The sequence below is a fragment of the Myotis myotis genome, unplaced genomic scaffold (genome assembly GCF_014108235.1).
Source record: "Myotis myotis isolate mMyoMyo1 unplaced genomic scaffold, mMyoMyo1.p scaffold_m19_p_10, whole genome shotgun sequence".
NCBI classification, from domain to species: domain Eukaryota; kingdom Metazoa; phylum Chordata; class Mammalia; order Chiroptera; family Vespertilionidae; genus Myotis; species Myotis myotis.
The window spans coordinates 2,638,984-2,658,875 of NW_023416314.1; the positions used below are offsets into that span (position 1 = coordinate 2,638,984).

Here is a 19,892-nt window from a genome sequence, read left to right on the forward strand (position 1 = left end):
GCATCATGGGGGTGACAGAAGGAGAAGAGAGAGAGCAAGAACTTGGAAACTATATATATATATAAAATTAATTTCAGAAAGGAAGGGAGAGGGAGAGATAGAAACATCAATGATGAGAGAGAATCATTGATCAGCTGTCTCCTGAACACCCTATACTGGGGTTTGAGCCTTCAACCTGGGCATGTGCCCTGATGGGGAAGTCTAACCATGATTCATAAGTTGACACTCAACATTGAGCCACACTGGCCAGGCTGAAAACCCATTTGAAAAAATGACAGAGAACGTCCCTAACCTTGTGAAGAAAATAGACATAGAAGTCCATGAAGTGCAGAGAATACCCAACAAGATGAACCCAAAGAGACCCACACCAAAACCCTTTATAATTAAAATGCCAAAAGTTAAAGACAAAGAGAGAATCTTAAAAGCAGCAAGAGAAAAGAAGTTAGTTACCTACAAGGGAGTACCCATATGACTGTCAGCTGATTTCTCAGCAGAAACTTTGCAGGTCAGAAGGGAGGAGTAAGAAATATTCAAAGTGATGAATAGTAAGGACCTACAACCAAGATTACTCTACTCAGCAAAGCTATTGTTTAGAATCGAAGGGCATATAAAGAACTTCCCAGATAAGCAAAAGCTAAAGGAGTTCATCACCACCAAACCAATATCACATGAAATGTTGAAGGGTCTTCTTGAAGAAGGAGAAAGAGGAGGAGGAGGCAACTTATCAAAATATGAACAATAAAATGGCAATAAATATGTATCTATCAACAATTGAATCTAAAAAACACACAAAATAAATGAACAAGCAGAACAGAAACAGACTCAGATACAGAGAACATTTCAATAAGAGGGGAGTTTGGGGGCAGGAGTGAAAAGGTGAAGGGATTAAGAAGTACAAATTGGTAGTAACAGAACAGTCAGAGGGAACAAGTCTGCAACCTGTGCTTGTGCCCTGACTGGGAATCGAACCATGACCTCCTGGTTCATAGGTTGATGCTCAACCACTGAGCCACACCAGCCAGACTGAAAGGCTTTAATGTAGAAAATTAAAGGTTTATAAAACTGTTGGAAGTGCTGGAGGAGTGATAGCTCAGTTTGTACTTGGAGTGATCCTCAAAAGGTCACCTGTAAGTGGCCACAAATGAGAAGCTCACGTAATTATCATAGCCATGTGTCCCCAACCTACTTGTAAAGAAGACTGTGATTAATATGGCTTCAGTCTGTGTCCCGAGCAGAGAAGGGTGAAAGCTGTGGAGGGCATTCAGAGTGATATTGGAGCTGCGCAGCACAGCCTCCTATTGTTTCTACTCCCCACCCCCCCCCATCCATTCTTCTCTTCTTCCTGAGAAAGACAGCTTTTTCAAGCTGGGAATATAGTCATCGGCATAAAGACTACATTTTCCAGCCTCCTTTCCAGCTATGTGTAGCCATATGACTACGTTCTGGCCAATGGGATGTCAGTACAGTGTTAAGAAAAATTTCTGTGATGTGCCTTTAAAGGGAGTGAACAGGCCCTTCTTTTCCTTCTTCCTGCTGGCTAGGAGGTGGACCTGATGGCTGAAACTGCAGCAGCTGAACCTCAGACATGAGCTTCTGCAGGGTCTCAGCAGAGCTGCTGTGGAGGAGGGACAATAGTGCAACAAGACAAAAGGAGCCCTGGTTGGGCTGTTTCCATCAGAAATAAAATTCCATTTTGTTTAGGCTCTTCTCTCCCTCTCACCCCCACCTCCTTTTGTCATTGTACCTGAGCCTGATCCTATGTAATACAAACTAAATATGGAAAAAAAGAAAGAAAAGAATATAAGTTCATCAAGGAATAGAATATTTCACAGAGGAACAGCATCTACAAAGGCTTGGAGTTCTGAAAAAGGTGGTGTGTTCAGGAAATGCCAGGGGCTTTGTGTGGCAGGAGGTGACATGGAAGTGGGTTGGATGAGCCACAGCAGAGGATGGACCGATCAGGCAGGACTGCGGCAGACAGAGCCGCTGGAGGCTGAGTGTGATTAAGGTGAGAGACAAGGGGAGTGTGATGCGATTGGTGGTGGAAATAGGGAGAGGGGATCCATTCAAGACACAGGAGCAAAACTCAGGAGTTTATTTACTATTTTTTAAAAATATATTTTATTGATTTCAGAGAGGAAGGGAGAGGGAGAGATTGAAACATCAATGATGAGAGAGAATCATTGACTGGCTGCCTCCTACACGCCCCCTACTGGGGATTGAGCCCGCAACCCAGGCATGTGCCCTTGATAGGAATCGAACCTGGGACCCTTCAGTCTGCAGGCTGACGCTCTATCCATTGAGCCAAACCAGCTAAGGCAAAACTCAGGAGTTTATAAGTGTGGGTGTAAGTATACGGAGTGGACAAGTCATCAGAGAAGGCCTGGGCTTTCTGGCTCCCCTCCTCAGAGGCCTGTGGGTGAAGGCCAGCCTCTCCCCCGAAGGAGAAGCCTACTCTTGCCCCAATTCTTTGGGCCCAGAGTCCCTGGTCCAGGTTCTGCCTCTCACCACCTCCTCTTCTCCCCCTTGACTTCCTGCTTGTTCCAGGATTATTTCATGAAGGGGAGGTGCGAGGGTCTTTGCCCTGTGAATGCTGACTCTCCCATCTGCCCAGGAGCCTGTAGGGGAGCTGCCAAGGCTGCTAGGGTCAGGCGGGCAGCTGGCCACTGCCCCTGGCTGGCTGGGCACAGTGCCTCCGGGCAGTTGAGTAAGAGTGGGCTCCAGCAGACAAACAGGCTTGTATCTATCGCTGGGCCAGCCAGTTGTGAGTGGGCAGGTTGGAGGTTAAAGGGTTTGGAGTGAACTGGGTGAGGAGTTGGGCCACTCCTTGTAAACTTTCCAAGAAGCCCTAGTCCACTGGGACAGCCCCTGAGATGGGGGCACTCATTAACCCTGAGGGTGCCAGGAAAGGGCAGGAGGTGAGCACTGGGAGGCCACTGAGGTCATCTTTCTTTGAACTTCCACGTGATATTTACTCAAAGGAATTGCTGCCAGAGGCCCAGGCCCAGGACTATAAAGCCGAATGTCTGCTCTCTGTGCCCAGAACTGAGCAGGTGAGCTGCTGGGGCAGAGGGCGGAGGGCAAGGGGGACAGTGTCCCCTGGAGGACTGCAGGGTCTCAGCAGAGCTGGGGGGGAGGAGGGGCCAGACCCACGTGGAGCACCACGTGGCAGAGCTGCTTCTTGCCCTGGGCATGCCTCTGCTCCCAGCCACCCATGGGGGCAGGAAGAGGGGGGTGAGGGCCCAGCAGCCCTCCCCTGGGAAGCTCTCCTGGACCTGGCTGGGGAGGAGGAGGGGGAGCCTTTACAAAACAGTTCGAGCTCCACCTCCTTGAGCTCTTTCCCTCCCCTGGGAAAGACACCCTTCTCTTCCCAGCCACACTCACCTGCCTCCATCCTGTCACCAGGAGCCCCTACAGTCAGTCCTCAGGGCTCTGAGCTCCCTACGCCCCAGGGAAGTGTTCACAGACTTGGGGCAGGCTGACCCTGGGACTGACACCTGGGAGATGTCCCTGTCTTTGCTTCCTCACCTTAACCAGGCCTCCCCGGCCTTCCTTCCCAGGACAGGCGATGGCCCGCATGACTGCAGCCCTGGCCTGGGCGCTGGCGCTCCTCTCAGGTGGGTCTCCCCCCTGGCAGGGGTGAGAAGGTGAGGTGGAGGCTGGCCGGAGGCCCGCACTCACCCCTGCCTTTCCACAGCGTTTCCCACCGCCGCGGAGGCGCGGAAAGGCCTCAGGGTGGACTCCGGTCAGAGCAGCTGGGACAAGGGCAGGGTGGAGCAGACCCAGCAGCAGAAGCTGGCCCGGGAGTCCGCGTGAGTGCCCGGGCAAGGGGCGCGGGGAAGGGCGGAGACAGGCCGTGGGATGATGGCTGCCTCTGATTCCTCAGCCCGCGGTCTGCTCCGGCTGCGGAGCAGAGGAAGAAAGCTGCCAGCTCCCCCAACCCCCACTCCCAATCCTGGCCTTCCTGGCTGTGTGCGCCCTGTCCGGCGGCCCCCACCCCGCTCTGACCTGGTTATAGCTGTTGCCCCCTCGCCCGCTGCGGGCGTGGGAGCTGGAGGGGAGAGGACCCCACTGCGTCCCCAGAGCCTCTGTGCCCCCTCGGGCGGTGCGGGTCTGCGGGTCTGCGGGTCTGCGGGTCTGGATCTGCAAGGGCAGTGCCTGTGTGCGGAGGGGCGGCCCGAGGCTGGGATAGCGCCCTTGGTTTCCCCATTAGATCAGTGAGCGACGCCTCTGGGGCAAAGCAGAGGTGACGTCTGACCTCTTCCCCCAGGAGCCTGAAAGGCAGCCTTGAGCAAGACCTCCACAACATGGACAAGCTCCTGGAGAAGCTGGGCCCTCTGAGTGGGCAGGGGAGCGCCCCTCCCGGGCTCCCACCCGACCCTGAGGGCCTGAGGCGGCAGCTGCAGGAGGAGCTGGAGGAGGTGAGCGCGCGCCTGGAGCCCTACATGGCGGAGGCGCACGCGCGCGTGGGCTGGAGCCTGGAGGGGCTGCGGCGGCGCTTGGAGCCCTACACCAGCGCCCTGATGGAGCAGGTGGCCCTGCGCGTGCAGGAGCTGCAGGAGCAGCTGCGCGTGGTCGGCGAGGACACCAAGGCCCAGCTGCTGGGCGGCGTGGCGGAGGCGCGGGACCTGCTGCAGGAGCTGCAGAGCAGCCTGGTGCACCACACCGGCCGCGTCAAGCAGCTGTTCCACCCGTACGCCGAGCGCCTGGTGAGCGGCATCGGGCAGCACGTGCAGGAGCTACACCGCAGCGTGGCCCCGCACACCGTGGCCAGCCCCGCGCGCCTCAACCGCTGCGTGCAGCTGCTCTCGCACAAGCTCACGCTCAAGGCCAAGGCCCTGCACGCGGGCATCCAACAGAACCTGGACCACTTGCGCGAAGAGCTCAGTGCCTATGCCCGAACGGGCGGGGAAGGGGCGCACCCGGACCCCCAGGCGCTGTCCCAGGAGGTGCGCCAGCGCCTGCAGGCTTTCCGCCACGACACTTTCCTGCAGATCGCCGCCTTCACCCGCGCCATCGACCAGGAGACGGAGGAGGTCCAGCAGCAGCTGGCGCCGCCCCCACCGAGCCACAGCGCCTTCGCCCTGGAGTTCCTCCCCGCGGACAGCGGCAAGGCCCGGAGCAGGCTGCAGGCCCGTCTGGACGACCTGTGGGAAGACATAAACTACAGCCTTCGCGACCATGATCTGGGCCATGGAGGGGAGCCCTGAGGGCCTTTGTCCGCGCCCACTTCCCAGCTCCTTGTTCGGGGAGCCCCAAGCATGGTTCAGTCCTCGACAGTGGCCTACTGGGCAGAGGGTGGAGGGCCCTGCAGGATGGGTGAGGCCACCAAAGGGGCAGTTGTCCCTTGCCTACCCAGCCTCCTGCGAGTCCCCAATCCGGATGCATTACACTCACCAGGATTTGCGAACCTGGCTTCCCGTGCTCATTTGGGAGTCCTCCCGAGTTGCCCCATTCGCTGCTGGCGGGAGTGGGAAGGGAGACAGGCGCTCTATGCGGGGAAATTAAGTGCCAGCCCGTGGCCATGGTGCTGGAAGCCTGTCTCTTCAGGCCCGGGCTTGGCTGCGACCACTCTGGCCCCCTGGTGGCCACTACTGCTGCTGTCCCGAGGGCAGCTCCTCTCCCCAGGGCTGCCAGGACAGCTTCTGTTGGGGGAGAGAAGGGAGAAAGGAGGAGGATGTGATGAGAGAGCATGTGACTGTGTGTGTGTGTGTGTGTGTGTGTGTGTGTGTGTGTGTGTGTGTGTATCCCTGCGCGCTCTGATGCTGGTGGGTACAAATGGTGGGAGTTGTAATGGGAGGGAGCAGGGCCCATATTTTCTTACATAGCTCTGCTTTTAAACAGCCGCCCACGCCTCCAAACTGTGGGGGCTTCCTAAACCCGCTAGGGAGTCTACGAGGTGTCCTCCCCATCTCTGACGCTCAGACTGAAGCCTAGACTTCTGACTCCATTGAAATAGATGTTTATAATGGAAACTGGTCTGCCTGGTGTGACTCTCATTCGGACCATGTCTGAAAGCAGTGCCCTCACCACTATCCCCAAATCACACCCATTGGCCACTCCAGGCCCCTGCTGTACTTTCTCAGGGACCCCCTTTCAGTGCGAGTCTGCCAGAGGGGCCTGGGCCTGGCTGTGCTCCGCTTTCGGGGAGAGCTGTGTTGGCCTGGGGGTGGGCGTGGGCCAGCGACCTTCCTCTGCACCTGCATCGTTCGTGGGCCGGCTTGGCACAGGACAGTGTGCCTCACCTGCAGGCTCCTGAGGTGGCCTCTCCCTTTTGTTCGTGCTGTTCCAGATTTTGAATGGCCCCTTTTTATGACACTGGCCCTCTTCTTGGGAACCCCAAACTCTTAAACCCCCCAGTCCCCACATATAGATTCACTTGGAGGCAATGAAGCTCCTCATAGGTCCTCTGAGAACCCTGAAGCTAGGGGTAGGTGAAGTGGGGGGTAGTGGGCAGGGTAAGCACACCCCTTCCAGCGCCCTTTCAGTCCAGCTCAGTTGGCCCTGTACCTCCACACTCCTCCTAACACAGACCCCACATGAAGCTGGCTGCATCATGCCGCAGCCTAGATCTCTACCCAGACATCTGGATTTAGCAACAGAGCTGAGAGCGGTACCCAGGGAGAGGAGGTGCTGGAAAGGAAAGCTTACCCTGCTCCCTCCAAATAAAAGGTGTTTTTGTTATTAGGAAACTGGGAAGGGTAGTCAGAGGGAGCAGATGTGGTAGGGATGAAGGGGTTGGAAGTAAAACTGAGGGTTGTGTATTTGAGGCTGGAATTTGGGCAGGTGTTTATGAGGACAAAATTAGGGAGTGAGAAAAACAGAAAGGGAGAGAGGGATGGAGGGACTAGAGCCGCAGCATCACCTGGTCCAACAGTGGATCGAAGGAAGCCCAGGATGTCGGCAAGAGGCTGGTTCTTGTGGTCAAACACTATGGCCAATAGTTAGAACCCTGTGTGATGGAGACACTGTGAAGGAGCAAAGCCCTGCCCTGGCTCTGGGAGGACGTCCTGGTGAAGTGACACCTGAACTGAGGTAGAGGCAAAGCCTGAATCCGGCTATGGAAGTTTGGATCATATAATCCTGGCAACAGGGAAGCCCCGTACTGCTCCCTAAGGGCCCAGAGTTGCCTGGTCACGGTGGCTCCGCTGCTTGGGCGTAGGCCGGTGAACTGAAAGGCTGCCTTTGCTGGCTGGATCCCTGGTGGGTGTGCAGGAGGCAGCCCATCAGTGTTCACTCTCACATCCTCACATTGATGTTTCTCTTCCCTCTCCTTGTGAAGGCCTGGGGTGAGGTTGGGGCGGCGGTTGGCTGTAGGAGGTTAAAGGGGGGGAAAAGGTGACATATGTAATACTTTTCAACAATAAAGAATTATTTAAAATAAATAAATAAATAATAAAAAACTAAAAAACAAAAACAAAAAACAAAAACATCAGATAAACCAAAATTACCTGTACTCTTCAAAAATGCCAATGGCATAAGACACAAAGACAGACTGAGGGACTTCCAGGTTGAAGGAAACCAGAGACCTGAAAACTAGGGGCAATGCCTGGTCCTGAATCAGATCCTGGATTGGAGAAAGAGTTGCCATGGAGAACATCAGAGGGACAAGATGTGGAATTTGAATACAGACTGTATCTATATATATAAAAGCCTAAGCGACCCTTATGATCAGATGACCAGATGACTGGCCGGTAGCTATGACGTGCACTGACCACCAGGGGGCAGACGATCAATGCAGGAGCTGCCCCCTGGTGGTCAGTGCACTCCCATAGCCAACTTCCCGTGGTCCCTCCCCCTGCCAGCCTTCCCCGATAGGCCCCAATTGGCCCCGATCTCTAGCCAGGCAGAAGGACTGGACCTGTGTGCAAATTCGTGCACTGGGCCTCTAGTCCTATATAATAAAGCAGTAATATGCAAATTGACCCTCACACCCTCACACAAGATGGCCGCCCCATGTGATCACAAGATGGCCACCCCCATGTCATCACAAGATGGCCTGCAGGGGAGGGCAGTTGGGGGCAATCGGGCTGGCAGGGGAGCAGTTAGGCATTTATCGGGCTGGCAGGGGAGTGGTTAGGGGGTGATCAGGCAGGCAGGCAGAAGTGGTTAGGGGAAATCAGGCAGGCAGGCAGGCGAGCTGTTGGGAGCCAGCAGTCCTGGATTGTGAGAGGGATGTCTGACTGGGCCTAAACTGGCAATTGTACATCCCCAAGGGATCCTAGATTGGAGAGGGTGCAGGCTGGGCTGAGGGACAACCCCCCTAACCCCCCAGTGCATGATTTTCATGCACCAGGCCTCTAGTATTAGATAATAGTACTGTATCAATGTTAAATATCCTGTATTTGGTAATCATAGTTTGGATATGTAAGAAAAGATTCTTCTCCTCCCAGCATGTGTGTTGGGGATATATTCTGAAGTATTCAAAGGTATAGATATTATTGTCTGCACCTTACTGTTTTTTAAAAATATATTTTTATTGATTCTAGAGAGGGAGAGAGAGAGAGAAACGTCAATGATGAGATAGAATCATGGATCAGCTGCCTTCTGCAGGCCCCACATTGGGGATTGAGCCCACAACCCGAGCATTTGCCCTTGACTGGAATCGAACCAGGACCCTAAGTCCGCAGACCGATGCTGGTATCCACTGAGTCAAACCAGCTAGTACTGCAACTTACTCTTTAAAAAAAATTTTTTTATTGATTTTAGAGAGGAAGGGAGAGGGAGAGAGAGATAGAAACATCAATGATGAGAAAGAATCATTGATTGGCTGCCTCCTGCACGCCCCCTACTGGGGATCGAGCCCAGAACCCAGGCATATGCCCTTGGCCAGAATAGAACCGGGACCCTGTCCGCAGGCCAACCCTCTATGCAGTGAGCCAAACCAGCTAGGGCGCAACTTACTCTTAAAATAATAATTGTGTGTGTGTAGTGACAAATGTGTTAAAAGTGTTCATAATTAGTGGATTAAAAAATAATTACTGGATTTGGATAGAAACTAAAAAAAAAAAATCAATTGAAAAATCTAAAAAAAAAGGGGGGTGGGGCCCAGAGTGGGCCACCTCCCTACGAAAGGGCGGGGCGGCCGCGGAGGGAAGTGCCGCCGGAAGGGGCGGGGCCACGGGAGGCCAGGAGCCGGAAGCCGCGGGCGGCGCTGCGCGTGGTGCGATGTCGGCCGGCGGGACGGTGGAGCCGGGGCCCCCGGGGGCTGCGGCCGCGCCCTCGCCCGCCCCGGCCCCGGCGCGCGTGTTCCGGCCCTTCAGCGCCGAGGACGAGGGCCAGCAGCCCACGGAGATCGAGTCGCTGTGCATGAACTGCTACCGCGACGTGAGGCGCGCGGGCGGGAGGGCCGCGGGGCACCCGGAGTGAGGCCCCTCGGGGTCGCCAGGTGGGCAGCTGGGTTCACCGGTTCTCTCCTTGGCTTTCTGCTTCCCCAGGGCGTGACGCGCCTGCTGCTCACCACGATCCCCTTCTTCAGAGAGGTGATCGTCAGCTCCTTCTCCTGCGAGCACTGCGGCTGGAACAACACGGAGGTGCAGTCGGCGGGCAGGATCCAGGACCAGGGCGTGCGCTACACGCTGACGGTCCGGGCGGCCGAGGTGAGAGCCTGGCGCGGCGCGGGGCGGGCGGCGTGAATCCCCTGCGTGTCCACGCCTCCCTGTCCCCTTACAAACAAAGGGGGGCCGGGGCCGAGGCTGACCAGGTGGGAGGCCGACCAGGTGGGGCGTGTGCAAGGGCTTTGTACATTGTTGAGAAGGCGCCACGTGAGCAGGACTTAGGCGGGGGACTCGCCCCACGTGGGCAGCCGGGGTCTGATGGAGGGCAGCCTGGCCTTCCCTCGGGGGGCACTGCTGACCTCTGACCTCTCTGGCCTGCACCTGCTTCTCTGACCAGGACATGAACCGGGAAGTGGTGAAGACAGACTCGGCCACCACAAGGATTCCAGAGTTAGATTTTGAAATTCCTGCCTTCAGCCAGAAGGGAGGTAAGTTCAAGGTCAGGTATTTGGGCTGCTTATGCGTAGCTGGACCCTTACTCACTTTCTTGTAAAACCCCGGCCAGGTCTAGTGGCTGTGTGTGGGTTTGGTAATGGTTGGGGTCTTCATTGACTGACCGTCAGCAGAACACTTAGCTAAAGCAGTTTGAGCTGGTGTTTACTTACAGGGTTTTGTCATCACTGTTGTTAGAGCTGAATGGAACTTTGTGGCTAGCCTCATTTTACAGATGAATTCAAGGCCCAAGGAGGTCACATGAATTGCCCGGGGTCACACAGGCACTTGAGCCCAGACTCCCCTGTCCTTTGTTCTTCTTCCCAGCTTTGACCACTGTTGAAGGACTGATCAGCCGAGCCATCTCTGGCCTGGAGCAGGACCAGCCCACTCGAAGGGTGAGCTGGGATATTCTGATTGCAGCAGCTCAAGGAAGAATTACTTACATGCATCTGAATAGAGTGCTCAGCTTTCCACTAGGTGAACTGTCTGACGGGAGTACTTTGAGGGGAAGCATATGGCGATGCCATAGCTGTTCTGTTGCATACAGAACATCTGCTGTTCTTTCCACTTCGCCTTCGCCAGTGTATATTCAGGCCTGTCGCCGCCAACAGACTATGTATCATTACCGCTGAAGAGCCGGTCCTCCCTTGGGTTTAGCTATGCTTTGAGTGTTCCACTGTCTGTTTATTATGACAGAAGTGATATAATTACGTATTAGTCATCTGTCTTCCTAACTAGCTGGGGAGCCCCATGAGGGGACTCAGATATTTAACCTAACATGAATGCCTGGTTTAAAGGGTTGAATGAGTGAGAAAATGAGGCTCATCTGGCACCACCCATAAACTTCAAATTATGTGCTACATCTTCTTGTGAAGTCTGAGTCTCTCTGTTCCCACTCACGCTAAGGTGATGATTTCCTGATGGAAGTGACTTGGGCACGACAGGAAGTGAGGGCATAAAGGTCTATGACCAGGGCTGATACTTTTACTCTCGGTTCCTGTCAGGCAAATGAAGAAGCCATCGCTGAAAGACTGGATGAGTTCATTGTCAAACTGAAAGAGCTGAAGCAGGTGGCCTCTCCTTTCACCCTGGTGAGTATTGAGGGTGTCTAGGTGCCTCGATTTAAGAGAGGAGAAACCATTAAGACTGTCTGGGATTTTTCCACTGTGGTGCCTGAGTGGGCTGATGGTAGGTGGAGGATTGTACATGGCTTATAATTACTCTTCACCCGTCTGTTAGATCATTGATGACCCCTCAGGGAACAGCTTTGTGGAAAACCCGCACGCTCCCCAGAAAGATGACGCCCTGGTGATCACACATTATAACCGGACTCTGCAGCAGGAGGAGATGCTGGGGCTCCAGGTGAGCGAGCGGAAGAAGCCAGAGAGGAGTTGGTGGAAACTTACTTTGCTGCTGCTGCCCTGTGTCCCTATATCAGCACGTGTGTGCTTCCCATCAAGCTCGTGTCAGGGCTTAGGGTGCACTTTACAATAAAGGGCGGCAATAGCTTTGGTCTTTCCTTACGCTCTGTTCTTCCCTCGATTGGGGCTTTGCTTTCTAGCTTCTCTGTTAAACTCATGAGGTGGCAGCTGACAAAAGCAAGCCACAGCATCTTCCCGCGCTCCAAGGCAGGGTGTCGGGAGGCTGAGATACACGTACAACATGTGATTTGCATCTCTGCTACTTTAGGCAGAGGCGCCAGAAGAGAAGCCGCAAGAGGAAGATCTCAGAAACGAAGTGAGTCCCGTTGGCTACTGTGGAGGAAGGAGCAGAGTTGTGAGCTGAGACTGATGCTGCTCAGTGGCTCTCTTCCTCTCCACCAGCACAGGCGACCACCGCGTACCACCTGAATGCTTTAGCCTGACAGGGCTCACCTGCCGGGAGGGCTCACCCCGGCATCCCCATGTTGTGTTCCAGGTGCTGCAGTTCAATACAAACTGCCCAGAATGCAATGCTCCAGCTCAGACCAACATGAAGCTAGTTCGTATCTTTCGTCAGGCAGTTGGGTTGCTCCTCATCTGACTCGGGTGTGAAGATTATCTTCAGGCTGGAGACCACTGCCTTCATGGAAAACACGTTTCATTCTGAGTGATGAGGGTGTTGCCTGTGATGAGGCACACCTTGGCTTCTGGGTTTACAGAGGGAATTGGGCTGTAGTCTTGGCTCCTGCGAGTGGCCTGGGCCAACATTTGTGAACAGGAGTCACCGTGGGTTGTGTCCTTGCCCTCTTCTGGAGGACTAGGGCTGCTTCTTGGGATCTGTTTCCTGTAGTCCCGGGACCAGGGTTTGGGTTTGGGTTTGTTCTCAGAGTGTGGTCTTGCTATCCTGGAAGCAGGTTCCCTTAACTCCAGCTCCAGAAATCCCCCACTTTAAGGAGGTTATCATCATGGCTACCAACTGCGAGTACTGCGGTCATCGGACCAATGAGGTGAGGGGTCCATTGGTTGGGAAGACTAACTTGAGGGTGACCTCTCTAACCTTCACCCTTCTTAAATCTGCTTTGGGATGAGGGGAGTGGGGATGGGTCTTTCTCTTAGGCTTAGTGTAGGGTGAGGGGCCATTGAAGGAACTGGGAATTGGCTTAGAGGAGAAAAGTTAGAGATAATCATAACTTGTTTATCTTCTATCTGCCTAATCATAACTTGTTTAAGACCTCCCTCTCTCTCTGTCCTCATCCAAGGACATGTTTCCATTGATTTTAGAGGAAGGAAAGAAGGAAGAGGGAGAGAGCGAAACATTGATGTGAGAGAAACAATGATCAGTTGCCTCCCATAAGCACACTCGTATAAGACATTTTAAAGTTTGGTTTTGAGGAACAGGAGCCAGATTTTGACTTAATAACATTTTCTAAGTTCATAAAAATAGAATGGGCTGCCTTGGAGGGCTGTAAATTCCCTTTCCCTGAGTCTGTTCAAGCATAAGCTATTAAATTCTTAAGCCAGAATATTATAAAGGGGATTCACATGTTGGATGCAATTGAATGTCCCTTTCAAATCCCAATAATCATTTTTTTAAACACGCACTCTCAGTGTTTTTTATTTGGATGACTGCTGCTACTATTGCTTTAGAAGGCTCTGTGCTCGGTGCCTTTAGCGGGCCTGATTGGTGGTCCAAGCCGACCCTGTGAGGTCTGCTGGGCACGGGGCTCGGCTCGGGGTCTGCTTGCTGTTGCTGACTGCTGTCGTCTGCAGGTGAAATCTGGAGGAGCAGTAGAGCCCTTGGGCACCAGGATCACACTCCGTATCACAGACCCCTCAGATATGACCAGAGACCTGCTCAAGGTAACAGCTTGCGTGGGGAAGTGACCGTCTTCCTCACGTGACTTGTCTCTCGGGGAAATTGTCTTTGTAAATGATGTCTTGGGGCTGTGTGGTGCCTCCTTACTTCTGTGAGTGGAGGCTCAGAAGGTGACCCACAAGCTCTTTCTGATGAGTGGGCAGCTGTTTGCCGGCAGTGTCTGTGAGGCTCTTGTCTCTGGCCTCTGATGACAGGATACCTGGCAGCTTGGAGCCATGACTCAGTGTCCCTTTATTAGTTTGGTTCCATTCCTGTGGTACATAGGATAGGAGTGAGTCCAGCTTTAACTAGAAAGTCAGAAAACGGGGACAGTTGACTTTGTCCCCAAACTGTCACAGGTGGTATTAATGTGGCAGAGGACTCTGGTTAGCTTTCTCTGGTGGCTCCTGATTTAGAGCTTACGCTGACCTCTCATCTCACAGTCTGAGACGTGCAGTGTGGAAATCCCAGAACTGGAATTTGAGTTGGGAATGGCTATCTTTGGGGGCAAGTTCACCACACTGGAGGGGCTGCTGAAAGACATCCGGGACCTGGTGAGTAGTGCATGGCTACTTCAGCAGTGCTGCTGTGGGGAGGGGCTAGGGGACCTCACATGTCCTAGTTTTGGGAGCTGATAATGGGGTTTCTTTGCCTTAAAGCTGATTTAAGAGACTTAAATTTATTTTGGATTGTGAAGATAAGGTTATGGGAAATTCTGATTGGAAATTCCTAGGCCTTACTCAGACATGTGTGGTTTTCATTTCACTGTAAAATGAGGGGTGAGGGTCCTTTCAGCATCTAAAACTCCCCAACATACATATGCATTGCCGACTTAGCCCATATATTTGTCCTCCTGATGAATCATTTCATTTAATTCTCAGTCGTTAGGCATTTTGTCTTTGTAAATTATACTTTGCATTTCTTGTTAAATTAGGACTAGGGCTCACTCATATTGTAAGAACATGTTTATAGTTTGTTTCACACGGCCAGTTGCCGCCTTGGCAGATTAATCCATAAAGCTCTTAGGAATAATCAGAAAGGTGGTTATGGGATAAATGAAGACCATGCTTCCCTGACTGGACAAGCTGCAGGAGTTGTACCAGAAGTTGGCTTAACTTCCACCCCGACCAGGCTTATGGCCAAACCTGTAATACAGGGCCAGCGTACAGCAGTGTGGATGACGTTTGTTGCAGGTGACCAAGAACCCTTTCACACTGGGTGACAGTTCCAATCCTGGCCAGGTGGACAAACTGCAGGAGTTTAGCCAGAAGTTGGACCAGGTGAGAGGACTCTGGCTGGTCAGTCTTGTGGTCCTGGGGCTCCTGTGAATGAGAGGCTGCCTACCCTTTCTTGCTCCCTTTTAAACATTTAACCAGCGTGTTGGGGATCCTCCTGGTTTCCATGTCCCATGTCATCCTCGTTCTCAGTTTCCTCCCTTATATTGTTGGAGGATCTTCTCCACTAGTTTCTCGAGAAAGTGCATGGGAAGTGAGATTTCTGGGACCTTACATGTCTGGAAATTTCTTTATTCAAGGATTCAATCACCCTACATTGATTAATGGCTGGGAATAGAATTTCAGGATGGAAATAATTTTTCATCAGAATCTGAAAGACATTGCACTAATGTCTTCCACGTTCCAGTTTGGCTATTTCGAAGTCTTCAGGCATTTTGATTTCTGATCTTTTGTATGTGACCTGTTCTTGTACTGCTTTGTCCCTCTGATGTGAAATTCCAGGATGTGCTTTGGTGTGGGGTCAGTTTGCAACCACTGTGCTAAGCACCTGGTAGGTCCTTTGAATCTGGAAACTCATGTGGCTCAGTTTAGGAAGCTTTTTAAGGTGATCCTTTTGAGAATTGCTTCCTTTCTGTTCCTTCTGAAACCCTGTGTTTTGGAATATCAGACTGACTTTCTGGTCTTCTGTAAAGTTCTTATCCTTTGTCCCGTCTTCAGTTTCTTTGTGTTTTCTCTACTTGAGGAGATTACCTCAGCTTTATTTTCCAGTCTTTTAGTTGACGTTTTCATTTTCACTAACATTTTTATTTTCCAAGAGCTTCTTTTGGTCTTTGAATACTCTTCCTCTGCCTTTTTAGAAACTAGTATAAGGATGTAGCATTTTTTTCTTCTTGAGAATATTAATGTTGGGCTTTTTTGGCACTTTATTTTCCTTGCATTGTTTCCATTTCCTCTAAGTTGTTCTTCATTTTTGTTTTGTTTTCCATGTAAATGTCTGTCTTTCAATATTAGGGGCTTTGATGTCTGGTAATCATGGGTTGTCTATTTAAAAGTAGAAGACTAAAAATCCCGAGTGGCGGTGTTTTGCTGACACTGGGCTCATTTGTAAGGGAGTTAGTTTGGCCTCGTTGAGGTAGCGCCAAAGCCAGAGTAGTTAGGTCTTTCTTCTTAGGCTGGTCAGGCTCCCGTCGGGGGTGCTCCATTTCCTGGTCTCAGGTGTCCTGGGAAGAGGGCTGGGGTATGTCTGTTTCCAATAAGGGTACATTCATTTAATCTCCTGTCTTGATTCCCTCCCCTCCACCTTCAACTGGGCCATGACCCCAGTCCATAGTGTGTTGTGGTATCTTCACTGAATCCTTCAGTCTTCTGGGGTAGAGGAAGGGCAACCCTTCAGTCTTCTGGGATAGAAGTTGGCCTGTTTGGAGTGGGAGATGAAATTGGGGATGTAAAATTGTTTCTTAAATAATATCAAACCGTTCTTATTTTATTTATTATTATTTTTAATACCTTTTTTTTAATCGATTTCAGAGGAAGGGAGAGCGGGAGAGAGGGATAGAAACATCAATGATGAGAATCATTGACTGGCTGCCTCCTGCATGTCCCCTACCCGGGCATGTGTCCTAAATGGGAATCCAGACCTGATCTCCTGGTTCATGGGTCAACACTCAACCACTGAGCCACACCAGCTGGGTGTAAACAATTCTTATTTTAGATCTTCTCCACTCTACTTTTAGAAGTACCTCATTTCACCAGTTCATGAAACTTGGGCATACTGCAGTGTAAATTGGCTTGATTCTCATCTGGTAGACTTAGCTTCTCCATGCTTTGTAAAATTTACATACTATATTCTCTCCTCTTTAGATCATGGAGGGTAAAATGAAGGCCCACTTTATTATGAATGATCCAGCAGGAAACAGCTACTTGCAGGTACAGTAGACCTTTCCTTATATTTCATGGAGATATGTTTTCTGACTTTTCTTGAACATGTATCATTTCTCCAGAAACTGAGACTTGGTTCTAAATGAACTGCTCTTTATCAAGGAACCTCTTAGCAGAACTTAGAACTTAAGGGAGAAAGGGGGGAACGTAGGAGGGGTTGTAAGTGTGTCGAGAGGGAAAAAAGGATACCTCTAGGCTCCTTCCTCCTATAGTCTAGTTCTCCCCAGCTCTAAGTCCAGTGATGATGCTTTCATTCTGCAAGTCTGATTGTGGAGTGAGGAGAAATGGTCCCTTGTCCAATATAGGAAAACTGAAAGGCATTAAACTGACTGGGCAGATATTCTGGTGATTGACAATAACATTAATATTTAATGAACAGTTACTATGGGTCAGGCAAAACTGTTCTAAGGTCCTTCCATGATTAAGACTATTATTACACTCTTCATAAGAAGGTGCAGGTAGGAAGTATTTTAGGTGGACTGTTCCCTAATTCTACTCCTGGCCCACGTGGCCTCTGTTGCTTCCCACTAGTTGAGCCTAGTCATGGGGAATTGGTGATGCTTAGAGTAAAAAACTCAAGAGTTCTGGAGAAAGTGGGCATTGGAAGCAGCCTGAGGAGGGAGGATAGCAGGATGGTATGGGCACTGATGATCTGTCCTTGGCCTTCCAGAATGTGTATGCACCTGAAGACGATCCGGAGATGAAGGTGGAACGTTATAAGCGCACATTTGACCAAAATGAGGAGCTAGGGCTCAATGACATGAAGACGGAGGGCTATGAGACAGGCCTGGCCCCACGGTAGCAGTGGACCGTTTCCCAGCCAACCTCCTGTACTGCTCAGACCACAGGCTTACTTATTACTATTGGAAAAGCGGGGAGTGGCCTCACCTGCTCCTGTGGGGAGGGCATCTGGTCTGAATCAAAGATCCTGGCACACTTTGTAAAGTGTGTGGTGCAGGTGCACCCCTGTTGGGTATTTGACCTTATTTCGGAGGTTGTGAGTCAGCTTGGGAAGAGACCTGGAAGCGCACTATGAGGAATGTCACTATCACTTTTTCCCACAAGTCTTCGCCCTCTGTCCACACCGTGCTGCCCTCTAGAGCTGGAACTCTGAAGCTGAGGAAGGTGGAAGACAGCTGCAGCTGGAGTTTAGGTGTTGGTTTTGGGTGTACAAAATACTGACTCTCCACACGGAGGGAATCTTCCGAGGGAGGGAGTCCAGCACAGGTGAAGAAGTTCTCATTAAAACGATGGCTGTCAAACTGCACTGGCCCGGAATTCACTGTCCTTAATTGATATGCTGGTAGACTCCACCTCCTGAAGAAAATTTTCTCCAGTGCGGCCACTGTGATTTGGAGATTGGAGCTGGCATTTCATTCTTCCTTCACAGATGTGTGAGTTGTGAGTGTTCACTTTGTGCCAGGCACACACTGAACAGTGAACAAAACAAAGTGCTGCTTTCATGAAGCTTGAAGTCTAGTGGGGAAAATTGACATTGGGGGTGGGGGTGGATTGATAATAAACCGATAAGTAAAACAGTAGATCAAGTGGTGATTAGTGTTATGGAGGGATGTAAAAGCAAAGAAGGGGTTTGGATAGTGTCAGAGAAGGTGGGGTAGGTATTTTAAATAGAGTAGTCAGGGAAGGTCTTAATAAGAAGGTAGAAATTCCACATTCAGGCAAAGCTGAGAAGGAGGTAAGGGAATAAGCCATGTGAATAGCTGGGAGAAGAGATTTCCAGGCAGAGGAAACTGCAAATGTAAAAGCTCTGAGATTGGAAGACGTTGACCAGTTGAGGGTATTTGGGAGCCTCTATTCCCGCTCTTAATTACAAATGGAGAAACAGGTTCAACCAGAGAGGGAGGGCTGCTTCCAGCTGTGTGACTTGGCACTCTGTGGCCCAGGCCCTGGACTCCCCAGCGAGTGCTCTGTGTCTGCATTAACCACTGATGACTCCTGCAGTGCTGGCTGCAAGGTAGTTGTTCAAGAAAGACCTGTGGATTGAAATACTATGGCAACCCTTAGCATTTTGTGCTGCAAACGTAGCTCGGAAGAATTGCCTTAAAGGGAGAAGACTTGGTAGTGCCACTCTGCTCTCGCCGCTCTACTGCACTATTCTCAAAGATCACAGGCGGGATTTTCCACTTGGGAAAATGTTCTCATTTTCCATTATTTCTGTCACATTGGACAGTGGACCATTTCCCTTCTCAACCCTTCTCTTCTCTCATGATGCCGCATCCCTGCTTTCCCCTGTACTTTGGACATTCCTTGCGTGGAATCTCTGCCTCCTCCCTCTTAAATGTATTTGTTTACAGAGGTTCAGTTTTCAGACATCTCCATATTGAATGCTTTGGCACCTTAACTACTTCCATGTGGGACTGACTCCCGTACATGGAGTTCACATTTCTGTGAGCAAGAGTAAGGTGTTTTAAGAATTTCAAGACTAAAGTTAGCAATGACTCAAACTATAAAGCTACAGCACTTTGAACAGGCTTCTAAGCAAGTGCTCTACCCGATTAGATTGCCCATAGATGTATGTCCAACTGCCTTGGGGATCTGTGTTCCCCAGGCCGTCTGATTGGTCATTTGGTCCCTTGAATGACTTTCCCTATGGGATGGTTATGCTGATGTCAGGTTCATTTCCCATTGTGAAGGGGAGAAAGTGGCATTTGGTTTATCACTGTCTTGTGAGTTTGGTGTTAGGCAATCTCACAGATTCCATCCAGTTATGGGGAAAGATAACCTGAGTTTCTGAACCAGGAAAGACTGACTGAGGAGGAGGCACCAGACAGATAACCCAGCTGAGGTACCACTTGCTCTGATGGCCAAGGCCTGGAAGCCTTCAGTTTCACACTCCGCTCCATCCAGTCTCACTATGCAGCCTGAAGGGGGTGAGTGTCCTACCCCCCAGCTCTGGCATATGGCATGTGGTTAATCTGTTAAATGATAATTCTCCGCAGATGCTTGCAAATTTTCCATCCTGTATTGAGCCGTGTTAGGTGACTGGAGGTAGCATGGGTAACAGGTATGGGAAGGGTCCTGCTCAAAGGCCCGGGGAGGAGAACAGTCAAACCCCCAGCCCAAGAACATGTACATTGAGTTTCACAACCATGATAGACGGGGAAGGTACAGTTCGTTTGTGAGGGCACTTCTACTTCATATTTCAAGCATATTAAATATAGCCACATTTAGCCAATAGAGCTGTGAACACAGGTATGGAGTGTACATCTGTCATGACATGAACATGGAATAAATATGAAGGGCAATTGACTTTGCTAGTGGAGAGTGTTAATGTGTTCGGTAAGACTCATTGTAACGTTAGTATGTGTTCTTTGTACATCTGGCATCTCAGTTGTAGCACACTGCAGGGGATGATTCCTCTTTAAATTTAAGACAGTGTGTTTAAGACACTTGGCTTTATTCTTATGTTTAAAATGTTTGCCCATGTCTC

At 51.1% G+C, this 19,892-nt stretch overlaps 3 protein-coding genes across 11 annotated transcripts in view; all 3 read left to right on the forward strand.

Annotated features, from left to right (window-relative positions):
• Positions 1-2,985: 2,985 nt before the first annotated feature.
• On the forward strand, positions 2,986-5,410 carry APOA5 (apolipoprotein A5). 2 transcript variants are annotated; one of them, XM_036324242.1, is made up of 4 exons: positions 2,986-3,053; positions 3,561-3,617; positions 3,698-3,812; positions 4,271-5,410. In XM_036324242.1, exons 2-4 carry the CDS (start codon positions 3,569-3,571, stop codon positions 5,208-5,210), a joined length of 1,104 nt encoding a protein of 367 aa, XP_036180135.1. In that variant the 5' UTR covers positions 2,986-3,053; positions 3,561-3,568; the 3' UTR covers positions 5,211-5,410. The 2 variants fall into 2 exon arrangements, with proteins under 2 accessions (XP_036180135.1, XP_036180134.1); XM_036324241.1 differs by lacking the exon at positions 2,986-3,053 and having other exon boundaries at positions 3,386-3,617.
• Positions 5,411-9,116: 3,706 nt separating this feature from the next.
• On the forward strand, positions 9,117-19,711 carry ZPR1 (ZPR1 zinc finger). 5 transcript variants are annotated; one of them, XR_004970283.1, is made up of 14 exons: positions 9,117-9,327; positions 9,438-9,599; positions 9,895-9,985; positions 10,317-10,387; positions 10,997-11,083; positions 11,232-11,354; positions 11,682-11,729; positions 11,910-11,976; positions 12,350-12,420; positions 13,184-13,273; positions 13,712-13,822; positions 14,425-14,548; positions 16,364-16,429; positions 17,112-17,188. XR_004970283.1 is itself a non-coding variant. In XM_036324257.1 (14 exons), the coding sequence occupies exons 1-14, from the start codon at positions 9,169-9,171 to the stop codon at positions 17,241-17,243; spliced, it is 1,365 nt and encodes a 454-aa protein (XP_036180150.1). In that variant the 5' UTR covers positions 9,117-9,168; the 3' UTR covers positions 17,244-19,711. The 5 variants fall into 5 exon arrangements, 3 of the variants coding, with proteins under 3 accessions (XP_036180150.1, XP_036180152.1, XP_036180153.1); XM_036324257.1 differs by having other exon boundaries at positions 14,462-14,548; positions 17,112-19,711; XR_004970284.1 differs by lacking the exon at positions 17,112-17,188 and having other exon boundaries at positions 14,400-14,548; positions 16,364-16,426.
• Positions 17,697-19,892, forward strand: part of BUD13 (BUD13 homolog) — a 31,189-nt gene continuing 28,993 nt past the window's right edge. For 2 of the 4 annotated variants that reach the window (XM_036324252.1, XM_036324249.1), the window contains exon 1: positions 17,697-17,835. The gene's annotated coding sequence lies outside the window, so the exon portion shown is untranslated. Of the gene's footprint in view, positions 17,836-19,196; positions 19,333-19,892 lie in introns of those variants that run through there. The other 2 variants (XM_036324250.1, XM_036324248.1) reach the window with 1 other exon arrangement.